Raw genomic sequence first — 16,727 nt, 5'->3', positions numbered from 1 at the left:
TCCATAGCAGATTTCAAGTGATTAAAGTCTTAGGACATTCCAGTTCAACCCATTGCAATGGTTCTGTTAGTAGTGAGCAGTTTTTGTTGCAGTACCACTTCTATTTGCATTAGAATTATGATCAGAAATCGCACTGAAAGAGATCTTGGAATCTGCAGTGTCAATTTCCTCAACAATGTCTTTACACAGTTTTGACAGACTGGGATTCAAATCAACCCAAATTAGTGTGTAAATTAAAACCTCAATCACAAGTTGTTTTACACAACGTATTATAACATTGGTGATGTCACACACAGCTGTCAAGGAGTGACCTTTTTTGTACCTCAATCTGCGGCAACCGTGAGGGAAACATCCACTCTGACACCGCCTTAGCAGTCAGGAGATGCAAACATAACTAGATAGTATTAGAAAGTAAGAAGAAAAGAAACAAATTGCAAGCATATTTACTAACCTTCATGTACACAGGTTTCAAGGGATGATGAATCCACAAACTCATTTTTTTTATCATTGTAAGACAGAACAGCCTTCCAGCTGACTCCTTCTTCCACCTTCTTCAGCCTCAGCTCTAGTGGACATCTGGTGACAATTCCTATAGCAAATACAGTTCAGTTAACAACTAATAGAACATTTACAGTCAAATGTGACAATTGCTTCATATCCAAAAACACCAGTGCATGTGCTGACTAAAGAAATATTTTTCCTATTATCAGCATTCATATCAGTATCTAATAGCAAATTAGATTAAAACCAGCCCTCACCACTCCCTCTTGGTAATGGAACTCCAGACAGCGCTTCCAACACAGAGCTTTTCCCAGAACTCTGGTCTCCGATTACTATGATAGTCGGTAATGCTAAGTCCTTGTGAATCCCAGCTGACCGCAGAGTGTCGATTAGATCAATATATGGACGAATGCTCTCCTCTAAATGACTGTGAACCGCTCCCTCATTTCCTGCCTATAAAAATAATGTACATTTTATTGTAAAACGTCCTTGATTCACAATATTACAATTTATTCCATTTATGTCCTTCTCTATATACCTTTTATTTGTTTCAAATTAATTTCTATATTACATTTTTTCAATTTATTATGCAATAAAAAGTAAAGAACTTTGAATTTTAATGTGAAATGTGCAAAATGAATTAACTTGAATTAACCTAATGTACATTTCTAATGTGTTGTTTTTTTTTTTAAATCCGAACACATATACCGAGCAATAAACTAGGCCTATGAAAGTATTTAAAATATCTGTCAATATTAATTAACCAGATTAATTAAAATTTGTTATAGGCCTCAGAAAGAAAATACTAACCTTTTGTTTCGAGAACTATATGTTTTCTACTTCATCATTCTGTTTATATCTAAATTAGAAGAAGAGAATAGAAACTGTTCCTTGCCTTGACCTGGACATTTTCTGGAAGAACAAAAAGGGCGGGAATGAAAGCGAAGTTAAAAGTGGAGAATAGATATCCTTCTTTCTGAATGCCTCTAAAAAACTTCAGAATGTAGTCATACGCTCCACCCAAACCCGGTGTCTGTAGTGATGCTGAAGAGAAATCAGAAGAGGATCCTTTCTATCAGATTGTATTTATAGTGTAGTCTATCACACCCACAGTAAAATGAAAATGAAAGTGCACAGATTTAACACTAGAACTGCCACTGGCTGTTTTTCAAATGTACATAACAGATTCTTTATAAAACATTCAAGTCTCCCAGTCACTGACTTTTACTAACATTGTGTAATTTACAATCCTCTGTTGTTAAAAAAATTGTTTAGATAAAACCAGATCAAAAAACAGGGCATTTATACCTATAAGCGCAAGCCTATATATAGGTCAAAAGTTTGGATACATTACTATTTTATATTTTTGCAAGAAGTCATTTATGGTCATCAAGCCTGCATTTATTTGTATACAGTGATATACTCGAGCCATATACAGTGGGGAAAATAATTATTTGATCTCCTGCTGATTTTGTAAGTTTGCTCACTTAAAAAAAAGAGAAGGGTTTATCATTTTTATGGTAGGTTTATTTTAACTGATAGAGACAGATGTAGGATCAGAACGAGTCAGACAAAACTAAGATTCGATCAGAACATCGAAACATGAGGAGCCGAAATTCCTGAGAGGCCCCAAGAAAACAGGACAACGTCGTAAATCAGATTCCAAGCTCCGACCTCTGAAGGAAGCCTAACCAACAAGCCTCTTCCAGAACAGCTTGCAACATTAAGACAAAAGAACACTTATTTATAAGTCCAACGCAGGAAGGAGATCGTCAAATTTGGGGTAAATAATCAAGAGTAATGGTCAAAGAGATGGCCATCACATGTGTTCCACGAGAGAAATCTTCTTTAGATTGACTTTTCCCCACACATAGAAGACAAAGAACCAGACTGAAATTCCTCTGTCCAAAGAACATGTCTTTTGGTCTCCACAGAACTACACAGAGACTTTCTTTTTCATATGCATATAAAATAATCCTAAAAGGACATTTCTAGGCATAACACTATATTATGTATGTAACCCACACATTAGACTATCATGTTTTAAGCATGTATTATGTATGTCTTTTTAATAACTATTGAACGATTTTAAGGTTTATTCGTGTTTGGTATGTATGAGTTTGACAATTCTAGCTTGAAACGTTTCTTCCAACTGATTCTTTGTCAAATGTATCATATTCTGGTTATAGAAATCACATCCAAAAGTATACTTTGCAAGAGTGTGTAAAATTCGGACCATGTGACTGATAACATGCTGATTTATGATGGAAGGAACAACCCTAGCTAAGATAATAGCCTATCTAATTGGTCAAGACACCAGATGGGATGTGTCCAAAAGCCGAGTTTAAAAACTCAGGACACCATCAAATCTTCCCTTCTCTCTTCTCTCTCTTCTTCTTTTTGCCACCGCGTTTTGACGCTGCTTTTTAGCGCTCTTTGAGCGTGCTCTGGCCTATAGGCCAGTTGCTACTTAACACCACTATGAGAAGAAAAACCACCTAGTCTCGTTACTCATTTTATTCTTTTACTTTAGTTTCGTTTCTCGTGTTCAAAAGTTAAGTTTGCCGCAAAGTCCAGCTCCGACTGCACCCGCTTCAAACTTCAACCAGCAACTGACTCCAAAACCATCCTCAGCCAACGCCCAACCATTGGCTTCCCAAGACATCAAAGACTACTGAACTTCCAGCCAATCACCAACTCGGGAAAACCCCTTTCCTGCAACGACTACGACAGAAGGGAATCCCTGTAACACAAAGGCAACGCAAGCAAGTACCTCCAGGTCTAACTGAAGTGGTGCATTTAATATAAATTTTAGCCTCATTGAGAAACTCAATGCAAGGGTTAATCATGTGATTGATGGTTTGTTCAGGTCTATGCGATAGCACATATTGCTATAAACTTGGGATTTCACATTCTCATTCTCTAAACTCATCCTTTCTCTCTTTCTGCAACGTGTGAATGCGTGTGTTCATGTTAGATTAGTTTATGTCTTAGGTTTATATAAATAAAGTCTTATTTATATTGAAAAGAGAAGTATCTTGTGTTTTGTGCTTACAAGTTAATGTCTTAATCTGCCGATCTTGTTACTGTGCTTATTAATAGTTTTTTCAGTATATTTTGGATTTTAATATCCAGTGCAGAATTAATGTTATACGGCTCGTTCAGTGAATCGCTGCCGACTCAGTGATCAGCCGCAAAACAGTGATTCTGTTCAAATTCCCTATAAAATCACAAATGATTCCCATTGAGCTAAATTAAATTATATTTATGTATCAAACCCTACACAGAATATGAAACAAAAAATCCAGAAAAAAGCAGCATACAAATGTTAAAAAAAGATTCACATTTTAGTAAGTCAAATAAGTATTTGATCCCCAACCAACCAGCAGGAACTTTGGCTCCCACAGATTGGTTATGTGCACATGTGGAACACAGATTAGTCCTAAAATATTCCTAATTTCAGCTCGCTGTGTGTATAAAAGACACCTGTCCATACACTTTAAAAAATGCTGGGTTAAAAAATAACCCAACCTTAACCCAGCCGCTGGGTAACTATGGGACAGAACACGCGCTGGATTGTTTTGACCCAAGTGCTGGATTTAACCATTTGACCCAGAATGCTGGGTTGTTTATTTGACCCAACCAGTGGGTCAGGTTAACTGTGTTGCTGGGTTAAACATTACCTAAACATTGGGTTATTTGTTGTCTCATTGCCTTGCTACCTTTATATTTACCAAGATTACCAATGCACCATGGTATTGTGGCAGAAATGTGTGGTATTTATATCAAATTTATTATATTAATGTAGACGTGTATTAAATGTATTAAAGTAGTAATTGAATGTAATTGCACTATATTTGTGATTAAGCTATAGGCTAGCGTTTGTGCATTTATAATAAATGTATTTAGACTACTGTTTTACATATAAATAGGTTACCTAGAAACCATATAGTTGGATTTTTACCACAGTATTGAGGTGCTATATGTGTGGTTTTAACTCTGGTTATCATGATATAAATGTATACTACTATGGAAGAACAATGGTTAATTTGAAAATAACTCAAACAGTCAGAAAAATTAAATTTCACCATATAAAAAAGGAGGTTGTTGCAATGCTTTACAGATGTTACTGATTTTGATAATGAACATAAATTTACATCTGCATCCTAACTCAAACTACTACTGTCAACTCAATGTCAAATGTGCATTTCTAAGAGACAAAAAATTAATAGTATTATTATTGCGCATATATATATATATATATATATATATATATGGGCGTGTATAAATATAATATGGGGGGTTGGGGGCTCAGATGACCATATGTGTACAGAATATATCATATTTATCCCAATGTTAGGCCCTACTCATAATTGTTCAAAATTTGGATTAATTATTTAATTTTTCTTTTGCCATTTCTATCGGTTATTGTTCGCTTCTGTGTTGCTATTTATTCTAGTCTGCCTGTTTAATGAAGAAGAAAAAAATCCGATCTGATATAATGAATAAAACCTTTTTTATTATTATTATCCGAAGTTTATTGGTGTTTTTCTTACATTCAAATTATGAATGATATAACTAAACAAATTAATAATTAATTAGGTGAAGCTGTGCACTTGAATGTCATCGCATCATCCTATGCAATGTAGTGAATTATTATTGCTCATTATTGTCTACTGGCTATTTTAGCAATTGAAATAACATAGGTTATCTGAATATATTGATTAATGACATTGTATTATAATATTACACCACCCAAATATGTATTTAGCCTACTTCCTTCTAGTTATCAGAGCAGACTTGTTTAGCTTAATATTGACCGTAATGAAAAATGACTATGTAGCCTGCATAAAAGAGCCTTGAACATAAAACAACAGGACAAAAATATAGTTGATGACTAGACATAATCATTTCATGACTCCAGACACTTCTTTGTGAAGACAGTGGCATAATGCAGTTACAGTAAAATAATATGTTCTTTAGCCATACAAAAACAGTTGTGTGTGGGTAAAATTAACCCGCTGGCGGTTTTAAGTATACAGCGACTCCTGACGGTTCTAGTGTTAAAAGCATGGTTCTGTTACCTTTGAAAGTTCTACGTTCGAAGAGGCCCGGTTTTATACACGAACCTGTAACGTTTACATCGCATTTTTACAAGTATCTTCGTATCGTTTTGTTTTTTAATGTCACCATGGTATTTGTTAGCCTACTTGTTACAACAGTACATTGTCCACACAACGCACGATAAAATTGTTTATTCTATGTAGAATTGAAATTTTATCATATGCGTGGCAAAAGATCATTCATACAATTATTATTATTTTTTTTATTCAAAAGCACTTTTGGTACAAGCAAACTATCACTGATGTTTTGTCATTTACAAAATACACTTAGTTCACACTTATGTTTAAGGGTTTATTATTTCAAATAATTATGCACGATTAAGCTGAACCTTAACCTTGAACTTAAAAAAATTAATATGATTCCTCAAGCCCCTCAAACTACACTTTTGTTCTTTGATTTTGATATTTCCTTTGCTGCAGACTTTAAAATGCTTTTAGTGATCAAGAATAAGACAAAAATAGAGGCAACTTGTGTCTCAGAGGTATATACTGATGCGTTCTTGTGCCAGGCGCAGTCTCTCCATGCGTTGGTGTAAGTCTGCTCTCTTCTGTCCAGCTTCTGTGTCCTCCACGAGCAGCTTCACAACATCAGCTCCATCCCGCAGGTCCATAGCATGAGCCCGCAGCATCACGGCAGCTTCCTTCAGTATGAATAACAGGATCACCATGGGAATGTAGTTGGCCAGACGCTGATACACTATCTGATGGATTGAGAGAATATCTGATAGGTTTTCAGTGCATTCAATACCAAAACACAAGCAGTTAACATTGACATCATGAACTGATTTAAACCTCGTAGTAGAAGATCAGTTTATCAGGCGTCAAGCTCCTGGTGTCAAAAACAGCACAGTTGTGGGTTGAGACTGCATTGTCTCCCATATCCAAACTAATGGACTTGTACAATTTTCTGGGTAAAAATGGAATCCTGTGTGTACAGACATTTCTCCATGTTAATGTACTCATGGATCCTCTTCTCCACCTTGCTTTCTTGCTTTGAGTGTATTTTGTCAATATGGTATTAAGGGGAAAATATATACATCAGAAATGTTATCATAATGCGTGGCAAAAGATCATTCATACAAGCAAGTCCACAGTGAAAGTGATTTAAAAAAGTGAAAATGTAATTCATTCAATTAAATTTTATTTGTGTTGCGCTTTTCACAATATATGCTGTTTCTAAGCAGGTCAAGTGTTTAATATTGATAATTACAGGATTGCAGCTGGATTGTACATTGAGACACATGCACCCAAAGCTGTTCATGACATTTACTTTTTTAATGCTGTTCTTAATTTCTTTAGAGCGCCAGAGAAGGTCAAGCAGGCAACCAGAAAGCCACGATCCACAGAGAGAGCCTAGTGAGATACCTTTACAACATACAATGTGAATGGCATGGAAACAAGATGTCTGCCAAAATTATTTTTAATTGGTTACATGGAGTCATTTCATTAAAAATGGCTGAAACGTATTAAGATACAATACTAAGAATGTTATATGCGTTAAACTGCCAGAAACATTCTATAGATTATCATTATCAGATACATTAGATGAAGTTTAAATAATGCATTCCATTCATATGCTGAAGAGAGTTTTATAGATTAAGTTGTCAAATACATCATGCATTTTCAGGTAATATCTTCTAGTCAGATGATCGCTCAAATAAAATCACTAAGTGCTTCCTGAGCAGCAGTCAGACAGTCCAGGCGAGACTGTAGGTCTCTGCGATTTCTACCAACATCAGCTCGCTCACATTTGCCCCGTCCAGTAAACTAAGCATGTCAATAGACAGAAGCTGAGCAGTTTCCTTCAGCATGAAAAAGGAGATCATCATGGGCAGTTGGTCAGACATCCGCTGCACCACAATCTGAAAGAAAACATACCTACAAAAGTTACCTGCACACAGCACAAGCACTGCAAGTTATTCCTGAACAAAACGTTAGATCATATTGTATATTACCTCATAATACGCCTCCAGCATTTCACTGTACTTGCTTTTTATGTCAAAGACAGGTAATTCATCTTCTGAAAATTTCTCGTCGCTAATCTCATTCAAGAACTTCAAGTAGATGGGATCTTGAGTGTAGATCATCTTTTCCATTTCAAACTGCTCTGAGATCCTCTGCTCTGCCTTGGCTTGTTGACTTGACTGAATGTTTTTGATTTTATTCTTATAGAGTTAAGTGAAGAAGTACAGAGAAAAGAGAACTTAATGAAACGTGATTAGCAATGCAAGTTTGTTGTACATTTCTATTCCAACCTTTAAAAGGAATATTTACCATAATGATATTTTGAAGAACAGAGTAGTTCTGGAAACACTGTTTAACCACATCAGTGAATTGTTCTAAGATGATGTCTTGAGAAAAAAAAAAAACATAAATCAAAAGACAAACCGATGTGCTAAATTCAGATGTGCTAAAACTACAAAAACTTTCAGTTATGCTCTAATCATTTGGTTTTATATTCAGTACTCTTACATGAACATGAAAGTGTGTGGACGATACCTTTGATAGTGTTGAGTAATTTAATGGCTGGTGCTTTAAGTGTGGCCACATGGTCCTGCAGAACGTCCTCAAACATTTTGTAGTTACTGAAGCCGAGCAGTTCCCTCCCTCTGTATTTGTGACTAAACTGTATTCTTTCTGCAGTCTTGTCATTACCTTGTTTGGGATAAAAAAGTTTTGAAATTAATTGACTTTTTCATTTGAACTTAGAATTCTTAGAATAGCAAAACAGTGAATTAAAATTTTCTAAGAAATTTGAAAATATACTGACAAGATGTCTTTGAACTGTTAAGATGATCATTCCACTTTCTGAATTGCTCCCGAAGCTGGCCAAACAAATTTTCTTTAATAATCAGCTCCCCTAATGATAAGGACTGGATTTTTTTTAATGAATCCTGTTAAGGTCTGTGGAGAAAACAAAATTGTATTGTTACATGTAATTGTTTCAAAGTTTCATTATATAATAAAATTAATACTACGAAAAAAAATTTAATTATGTAAATTCTTTACAAGTAAAATGGTAAAGGATTTTATTTAATATACAAACTTACAGTTTTTTTTATTTTTTTATTGGTTAAGTACTATTTTCATAAGCAAGGTTTTCAAAACACTTAGTACAAAACTTTAAACTGATCATACTTGTAACACCACTAGTCATTCTTTAAAAACCTGGTCTCATGATTTCATTGTAGTTGCACATATTTTCATTCCACATAATTATTGTTTCAGAACACAAGATCATTGTGATATGTATTGAGAATATTTGGTTTAATCACCAAAACACAACAGTAAGATCTTCTTTCAAGTTAGTACTTGTAACAATCAGTTAATTCAAGAGCAAACAATGCAAGATACATGTTTCAAATCACCTTTGTTTCTGAAATAATTACAGTAATACAGGCAATAACTGTCATGTTAGAAAATACACTTACATTACCTAACTTGCATATCTCTCATAAAATCCATAATGTTTTGTAAAAGTATTTATCCAGTGTGTTATCAAAAGGTGTGATGAAGATATGACATGGCCATAAGGTTTTGTGCTAGAACAGAGTTTACTGTCAATGCAGTAAATGTCCTCTCTGTGCCATATGACTGAATGTATATTCTAGCTGAATTTTTCAGATGAAAAGTGAGTTATAGTAACGTGCAGTCTTTACCATGGTAATGCTTCTATATATACAGTAGTATCACATGGCATAATGTAATGTAAAATGCTGTATTTGATGCCATCTGTCTCCCTTCTTCTGATACATCTCTGATCAGTTCCTCTCCCTTGTGTCCTGCTGTATGTTCACAAATAGCAAAACACACGGTTAACAAATGAGGACGTCCTCAAAGGGAGGTTTTAAGTGATTTTGTCAAGTTTTGCTTACTTCTACCAATTTGTCCCCAAAATATGGTTACAGTAAGTAGGTACACACACACACACGCACGCACGTATGTTTCTGTGAATTGTTGGGACTTTCCATAGACTCCTATTGTTTTTATACTGACCAAACAATATTTTCTATCCCCTAACCCTAAACCTATGCTCAGGGCTGGACTGGGACAAAACATCAGCCATGGCATTTTTTGGTCCTGGTGGCCCACCACCATATATACAGTGGGGCAAAAAAGTATTTAGTCAGCCACCAATTGTGCAAGTTCTCCCACTTAAAAAGATGAGAGAGGCCTGTAATTTTCATCATAGGTATACCTCAACTATGAGCGACAAAATTAGAAAAAAAAATCCAGAAAATCACATTGTAGGATTTTTAAAGAATTTATTGGCAAATTATGGTGGAAAATAAGTATTTGGTCAATAACAAAATTTCATCTCAATACTTTGTTATATACCCTTTGTTGGCAATGACAGAGGTCAAATGTTTTCTGTAAGTCTTCACACACTGTTGCTGGTATTTTGGCCCATTCCTCCATGCAGATCTCCTCTAGAGCAGTAATGTTTTGGGGCTGTCGCTGGGCAACACGGACTTTCAACTCCCTCCAAAGATTTTCGATGGGGTTGAGATCTGGAGACTGGCTAGGCCACTCCAGGACCTTGAAATGCTTCTTACAAAGCCACTCCTTCGTTGCCCGGGCGGTGTGTTTGGGATCATTGTCATGCTGAAAGACCCAGCCACATTTCATCTTCAATGCCCTTGCTGATGGAAGGAGGTTTTCACTCAAAATCTCACGATACATGGCCCCATTCATTCTTTCGTTTACACGGATCAGTCGTCCTGGTCCCTTTGCAGAAAAACAGCCCCAAAGCATGATGTTTCCACCCCCGTGCTTCACAGTAGGCATGGTGTTCTTTGGATGCAACTCAGCATTCTTTTGAGTTTTTACCAAAAAGTTCTATTTTGGTTTCATCTGACCATATGACATTCTCCCAATCCTCTTCTGGATCATCCAAATGCTCTCTAGCAAACTTCAGATGGGCCCGGACTTGTACTGGCTTAAGCAGGGGGACACGTCTGGCACTGCAGGATTTGAGTCCCTGGCGGCGCCGTGTGTTACTGATGGTAGCCTTTGTTACTTTGGTCCCAGCTCTCTGCAGGTCATTCACTAGGTCCCCCCGTGTGGTTCTGGGATTTTTGCTCACAGTTCTTGTGATCATTTTGACCCCATGGGGTGAGATCTTGCGTGGAGCCCCAGATCGAGGGAGATTATCAGTGGTCTTGTATGTCTTCCATTTTCTAATAATTGCTCCCACAGTTGATTTCTTCACACCAAGCTGCTTACCTATTGCAGATTCAGTCTTCCCAGCCTGGTGCAGGTCTACAATTTTGTTTCTGGTGTCCTTTGACAGCTCTTTGGTCATGGCCATGGTGGAGTTTTGAGTTGGACTGTTTGAAGTTGTGGACAGGTGTCTTTTATACTGATAACGAGTTCAAACAGATGCCATTAATACAGGTAACGAGTGGAGGACAGAGGAGCCTCTTAAAGAAGTTGTTACAGGTCTGTGAGAGCCAGAAATCTTCCTTGTTTGTAGGTGACCAAATACTTATTTTACCGAGGAATTTACCAATTAATTCTTTAAAAATCCTACAATGTGATTTTCTGGATTTTTTTTTTTTCTCATTTTGTCTCTCATAGTTGAGGTATACCTATAATGAAAATTACAGGCCTCGCTCATCTTTTTAAGTGGGAGAACATGCACAATTGGTGGCTGACTCAATACTTTTTTGCCCCACTGTATATATATATATATATACACATACACGTGCATCTCAATAAATTAGAATGTTGTGGAAAAGTTCATTTATTTCAGTAATTCAACTCAAATTGTGAAACTTGTGTATTAAATAAATTCAATACACACAAACTGAAGTAGTTTAAGTCTTTGGTTCTTTTAATTGTGATGATTTTGGCTCACATTTAACAAAAACCCACCAATTCACTATCTCAACAAATTAGAATATGGTGACATGCCAATCAGCTAATCAACTCAAAACACCTGCAAAGGTTTCCTGAACCTTCAAAATGGTCTCTCAGTTTGGTTCACTAGGCTACACAATCATGGGGAAGACTGCTGATCTGACAGTTGTCCAGAAGACAATCATTGACACCCTTCACAAGGAGAGTAAGCCACAAACATTCATTGCCAAAGAAGCTGGCTGTTCACAGAGTGCTGTATCCAAGCATGTTAACAGAAAGTTGAGTGGAAGGAAAAAGTGTGTAAGAAAAAGATGCACAACCAACCGAGAGAACCGCAGCCTTATGAGGATTGTCAAGCAAAATCGATTCAAGAATTTGGGTGAACTTCACAAGGAATGGACTGAGGCTGGGGTCAAAGCATCAAGAGCCACCACACACTCAAGGAATTTGGCTACAGTTGTCGTATTCCACTTGATAAGCCACTCCTGAACCACAGACAACGTCAGAGACAACGTCTTACCTGGGCTAAGGAGAAGAAGAACTGGACTGTTGCCCAGTGGTCCAAAGTCCTCTTTTCAGATGAGAGCAAGTTTTGTATTTCATTTGGAAACCAAGGTCTGGAGGAAGCCCAAGTTGCTTGAAGTTCAGTGTTAAGTTTCCACAGTCTGTGATGATTTAGGGTGCAATGTCATTTGCTGGTGTTGGTCCATTGTGTTTTTTGAAAACCAAAGTCACTGCACCCGTTTACCAAGAAATTTTGGAGCACTTCATGCTTCCTTCTGCTGACCAGCTTTTTAAAGCTGCTGATTTCATTTTCCAGCAGGATTTGGCACCTGCCCACACTGCCAACAGCACCAAAAGTTGGTTAAATGACCATGGTGTTGGTGTGCTTGACTGGCCAGCAAATTCACCAGGCCTGAACTCCATAGAGAATCTATGGGGTATTGTCAAGAGGAAAATGAGAAACAAGAGACCAAAAAATGCAGATGAGCTGAAGGCCACTGTCAACGAAACCTGGGCTTCCATACCACCTCAGCAGTGCCACAAACTGATCATCTCCATGCCACGCCGAATTGAGGCAGTAATTAAAGCAAAAGAATCCCCTACCAAGTACTGAGTACATATACAGTAAATGAACACACTTTCCAGAAGGCCAACAATTCACTAAAAATGTTTTTTTTTAATTTTTTTATTGGTCTCATGAAGTATTCTAATTTGTTGAGATAGCGAATTGGTGGGTTTTTAAATGTGAACCAAAATCATCACAATTAAAAGAACCAAAGACTTAAACTACTTCAGACTGTGTGTATTGAATTTATTTAATACACAAGTTTCACAATTTGAGTTGAATTACTGAAATAAATGAACTTTTCCACAACATTCTAATTTATTGAGATGCACCTGTATGTATGTATATATATATATATATATATATATATATATATATATATATATATATATATATATATATATATATATATATATATATATGATATACACTACCATTCAAAAGTTTTTGAACAGTAAGATTTTTCATTATTGTTTTGAAAGAAGTCTCTTCTGCTAACCAAGTCTGCATTTATTTGATCCAAAATACAGCAAAAACAGTAATATTGTGAAATATTTTTACTATTTAAAATAACTGTTTTCTGTTTGAATATATTTTAAAATGTAATTTATTCCTGTGATCAAAGCTGAATTTTCAGCATCATCACTCCAGTCACATGATCATTCAGAAATCATTCAAATATTCTGATTTGCTGCTAAAAATACATTTATTATTATTATTATTATGTTGAAAACAGCAGTATAATTTTTTTTCAGGTTTCTTTGATGAATAGAAAGTTCAGAAGAACAGCATTTATCTGAAATATAAATCTTTTGTAACATTATAAATGTCTTTATCATAATTTTTTATCAATTTAAAGCATCCTATGCTGTCATAAATCCTGCTTTAGATAAATCTCAATCTGATACAACAGCCAATCCATCCTCTAAATTACTGAATAAATTTATCACGGAGCTCAACTTAATCGATCTTTGGAGAATTCAGAATACTAAAGCTAAGGAGTTCACTTTTTTTTCTAATAGACATAAGACTTTCTCTAGGATAGACTACATATTTCTCAGCCCATCTTTAATTTCGTCTAATTCCTCCATCTCTATATTACCAATTTTATTATCTGATCACTCTGATGTGTTGTGCAGTGTTCCTCTTTCCGATGTTAAAGCCAAGTCCCCTAGATGGCGCTTTAACATATCATTATTATTAGTAATTAGACTTTCATTACTTCACTAAAAGAATATATTAAGGAATTTCTTGAAATCAATATGCCCTCTGATGTGGATCCTCAAATAATGTGGGAATCGACTAAGTGTGCCATACGAGGATTCTGTATATATTTCTCTTCTACTCTTGCCAAAGCGAAAACTCACCAGTTTACACAATTAGAAAATAAAATCCAATCATTGCAAAACCTACAAAAACAAAATTTTACTGAGCAACAGGCTACACAGTTGTCCTCTTTAAAAGAAGAATATGATTTACTTTCACACTCAAAGGTGGAATTTATTTTACATAGGACTAGGCAAAAATATTATTTTGAATCAGAGAGACCTAGTCATTTATTGGCCCTTAGGTTGAAAGAATGCGAGTCTAAGGCATATATTAGCGCAATAAAATCATCAGATGATCAGGTCACCACGAAACCTGTGGCAATTAATGACATATTTAAAGGATTTTACATGAATCTGTATAAAGCCGAAACAGATTTTGATGAACCAATTTGTAAGCAGTATTTAGATAAATTGGAACTGCCTCGGATCTCACAGATGGATAAAGAATCTTTGGAGGCTCCATTAAGTTTGGAGGAGCTTCACGTCTCTCTAAAAAGCCTTCAAAAGGGCAAATCGCCGGGTCTAGATGGTCTCCCCCCTGAATTATATTTAGAAATTTGGGATTTGGTAGGGACACTTATGCTTAATTCATTTAATTTTGCAATTGAACATGGGGTATTTCATAGAGATCAAAAAACATCACTGATTTCATTACTTCTTAAAAAAGGGAAAGACCCATTAGATTGTTCCAGCTACAGACCGATTTCGCTTATCCCATGTGATCTAAAAATCTATGCTAAAGTTTTTGCTTTTCGTATGGAGAAGGCAATTCATAGTCTGATCAAGGAGGACCAAACTGGTTTCATCAAGGGCCGCAATGCATCTGACAATATGCGTCGACTCCTTCATATTCTTGACTTTGCAGACTCCCACCCGACCCCTTGTGCAGTCTTTTCACTTGATGCAGAAAAAGCCCTTGACAGGCTAGAGTGGAATTATATGTGGGCAGTGCTGCAATGTTTCGGCTTTGGTGAACACTTCATTTCTATGATCAAGACATTATACCACTCACCTGCAGCATCAGTCATGACTGGTAATATTATTTCCCCCCCCCGTTCCCTTTGCAGCAGGGAACAAGGCAGGGATGTCCGCTTTCCCCCTTATTGTTTTGTCTATCTCTTGAACCCTTAGCACAAGCCATCAGGAAATCTGAAGTATCGATTAAGATTCATGATCATAATCATAGTATTTCGTTATACGCTGATGATATTATTCTATATTTAGACCACTTTGATGTTTCAGTCTCTAGTATAATTAAGGAATTTGATAATTTTAGAAGCTTATCAGGATATAAAATAAATTGGAGCAAATCTGCTTTAATGCCAATTAACAATGTTAAAGTTAATTCTTCTATTCCTCATTTATCCCTATTAAGGAATCTTTCATCTATTTGGGCATTACCATATATAAAAACATTCATAAGATTGCCAGAGACAATTTTAATAATATTTTAGTTAAGGTCAAAATGACATTCAAAGATGGAAGAATCTTAAAGTCTCTCTCCAAGGAAGAATCTCCACTGTTAAGATTAATTTGTTACCTCGATTTAATTTTTTTTTCTCTATGCTACCACTTTCTCTCCCTCCAGGTTACTTTAAGGAGATCAACTCCATAATTTCTAAATTTATCGGGAATGATAAATGCCCCAGAATTAAATTTACCACATTACAACATCCTAATAGCGCAGGAGGACTGGCTGTACCAAATTTTGAACTGTATTATTGGTCGTTCCAGCTTAAGGCTCTTCATAATTGGGTTGATCCTCAATCTACAGTTTCTTGGAGAGTGATTGAAGCTGACAAGGTTAAACAAAATAGACTCCAAGATATTTTATTTACTGGCACAGGAAAAAAAGGGGATAATTATACATTTGGTCCGGTTGTGGCCAGCTCTATTAAAATCTGGAAAACGGTGGAACGTCGGATAGGAGGAACCTTCAAATTTTGTAACAGTACACCTTTATGGCACAATTTTAATTTTGTATGCGGAAATCGTCCATTTGTCCAACCCTCTTGGTCCTCTTTAGGTGTAAACACGTGCGGTGATATATATGATAACCAGGGCCTATGTTCATTTCAGACATTAAGAACCAAATTATGTCTACCAGCATCCAAATATTTTGTCTTTCTTCAATTACGTTCTGCTCTCAAAGCGTATGGAGTTCCTTGGTCTTCTCCCATTTCCTCTCATCCTATGCAGGACTGGATTGCACCATCTGCTGGTCGGCCATCTGTTTCTTTAATATATAATAAGATTATTGATTGCATTACAAAACCTCTTTCTATTAAAACTATTTGGAATAGGGAATTATCTGACCTTAATTTATCTGTCGACTGGGAGAGAGTGTGGTCTAATCTCAGTTTAACATCTAAAAATCTGGCTCATCGTCTTATTCACGTCAAAGTCATTCATAGAGCATACATAACTCCTTACAACAGATTTAAAATGAAACTACAACCGAATCTCAACTGCCATATATGTAATACTACATCATCAGGTACTTTTCTGCATATGTTTTGGGAATGTCCTGTCGTCATCAGTCTATGGACACATGTAAACCTGGTTTTATCATCCTTATTGCAAACTGATTGGTCTGTTAATCCAAGTTTGTGTCTTCTTAATGATGATTCTGGTCTCTGTATAAGTTCAATGCAAAAGAGAATGTTGTTTGCTGGTTTTACAGCTGCGAAGAAGACAATAATACAAAACTGGTTTACACCGCACATGTGTGGAAAAACATATTGGATCCGTAGCCTCCTGCAAATAGTGACTTATGAACGTACAACAGCACAAATCAATGGGGCCAAGCCTTCTACATTGATGCTTGGCAGTGCTTTCTCTTTG

At 36.1% G+C, this 16,727-nt stretch overlaps 2 protein-coding genes across 2 annotated transcripts in view; both read right to left on the bottom strand.

Annotated features, from left to right (window-relative positions):
• Window positions 1-6,503, bottom strand: part of LOC131533862 (interferon-induced GTP-binding protein Mx3-like) — a 23,957-nt gene extending 17,454 nt beyond the window's left edge. The window contains exons 1-5 of the mRNA XM_058766288.1: window positions 6,417-6,503; window positions 6,115-6,325; window positions 1,397-1,545; window positions 759-954; window positions 452-589 (exon numbers count right to left, since the gene is read on the bottom strand). Of these exons, the coding sequence (XP_058622271.1) occupies window positions 452-589; window positions 759-954; window positions 1,397-1,545; window positions 6,115-6,325; window positions 6,417-6,503 (781 nt within the window). The remainder of the gene's footprint in view (window positions 1-451; window positions 590-758; window positions 955-1,396; window positions 1,546-6,114; window positions 6,326-6,416) is intronic.
• Window positions 6,504-6,804: 301 nt separating this feature from the next.
• Window positions 6,805-16,727, bottom strand: part of LOC131533861 (interferon-induced GTP-binding protein Mx2-like) — a 34,861-nt gene continuing 24,938 nt past the window's right edge. Inside the window, exons 10-14 of the mRNA XM_058766287.1 lie at window positions 8,395-8,518; window positions 8,124-8,279; window positions 7,899-7,975; window positions 7,580-7,789; window positions 6,805-7,486 (exon numbers count right to left, since the gene is read on the bottom strand). Of these exons, the coding sequence (XP_058622270.1) occupies window positions 7,313-7,486; window positions 7,580-7,789; window positions 7,899-7,975; window positions 8,124-8,279; window positions 8,395-8,518 (741 nt within the window). The 3' untranslated portion in view covers window positions 6,805-7,312. The remainder of the gene's footprint in view (window positions 7,487-7,579; window positions 7,790-7,898; window positions 7,976-8,123; window positions 8,280-8,394; window positions 8,519-16,727) is intronic.

This window comes from Onychostoma macrolepis, chromosome 25 (genome assembly GCF_012432095.1).
Source record: "Onychostoma macrolepis isolate SWU-2019 chromosome 25, ASM1243209v1, whole genome shotgun sequence".
Lineage (NCBI taxonomy): Eukaryota > Metazoa > Chordata > Actinopteri > Cypriniformes > Cyprinidae > Onychostoma > Onychostoma macrolepis.
The sequence above is the reverse complement of the archived record's forward strand: the minus strand, read 5'-3'. Positions and strand labels throughout refer to the sequence as shown.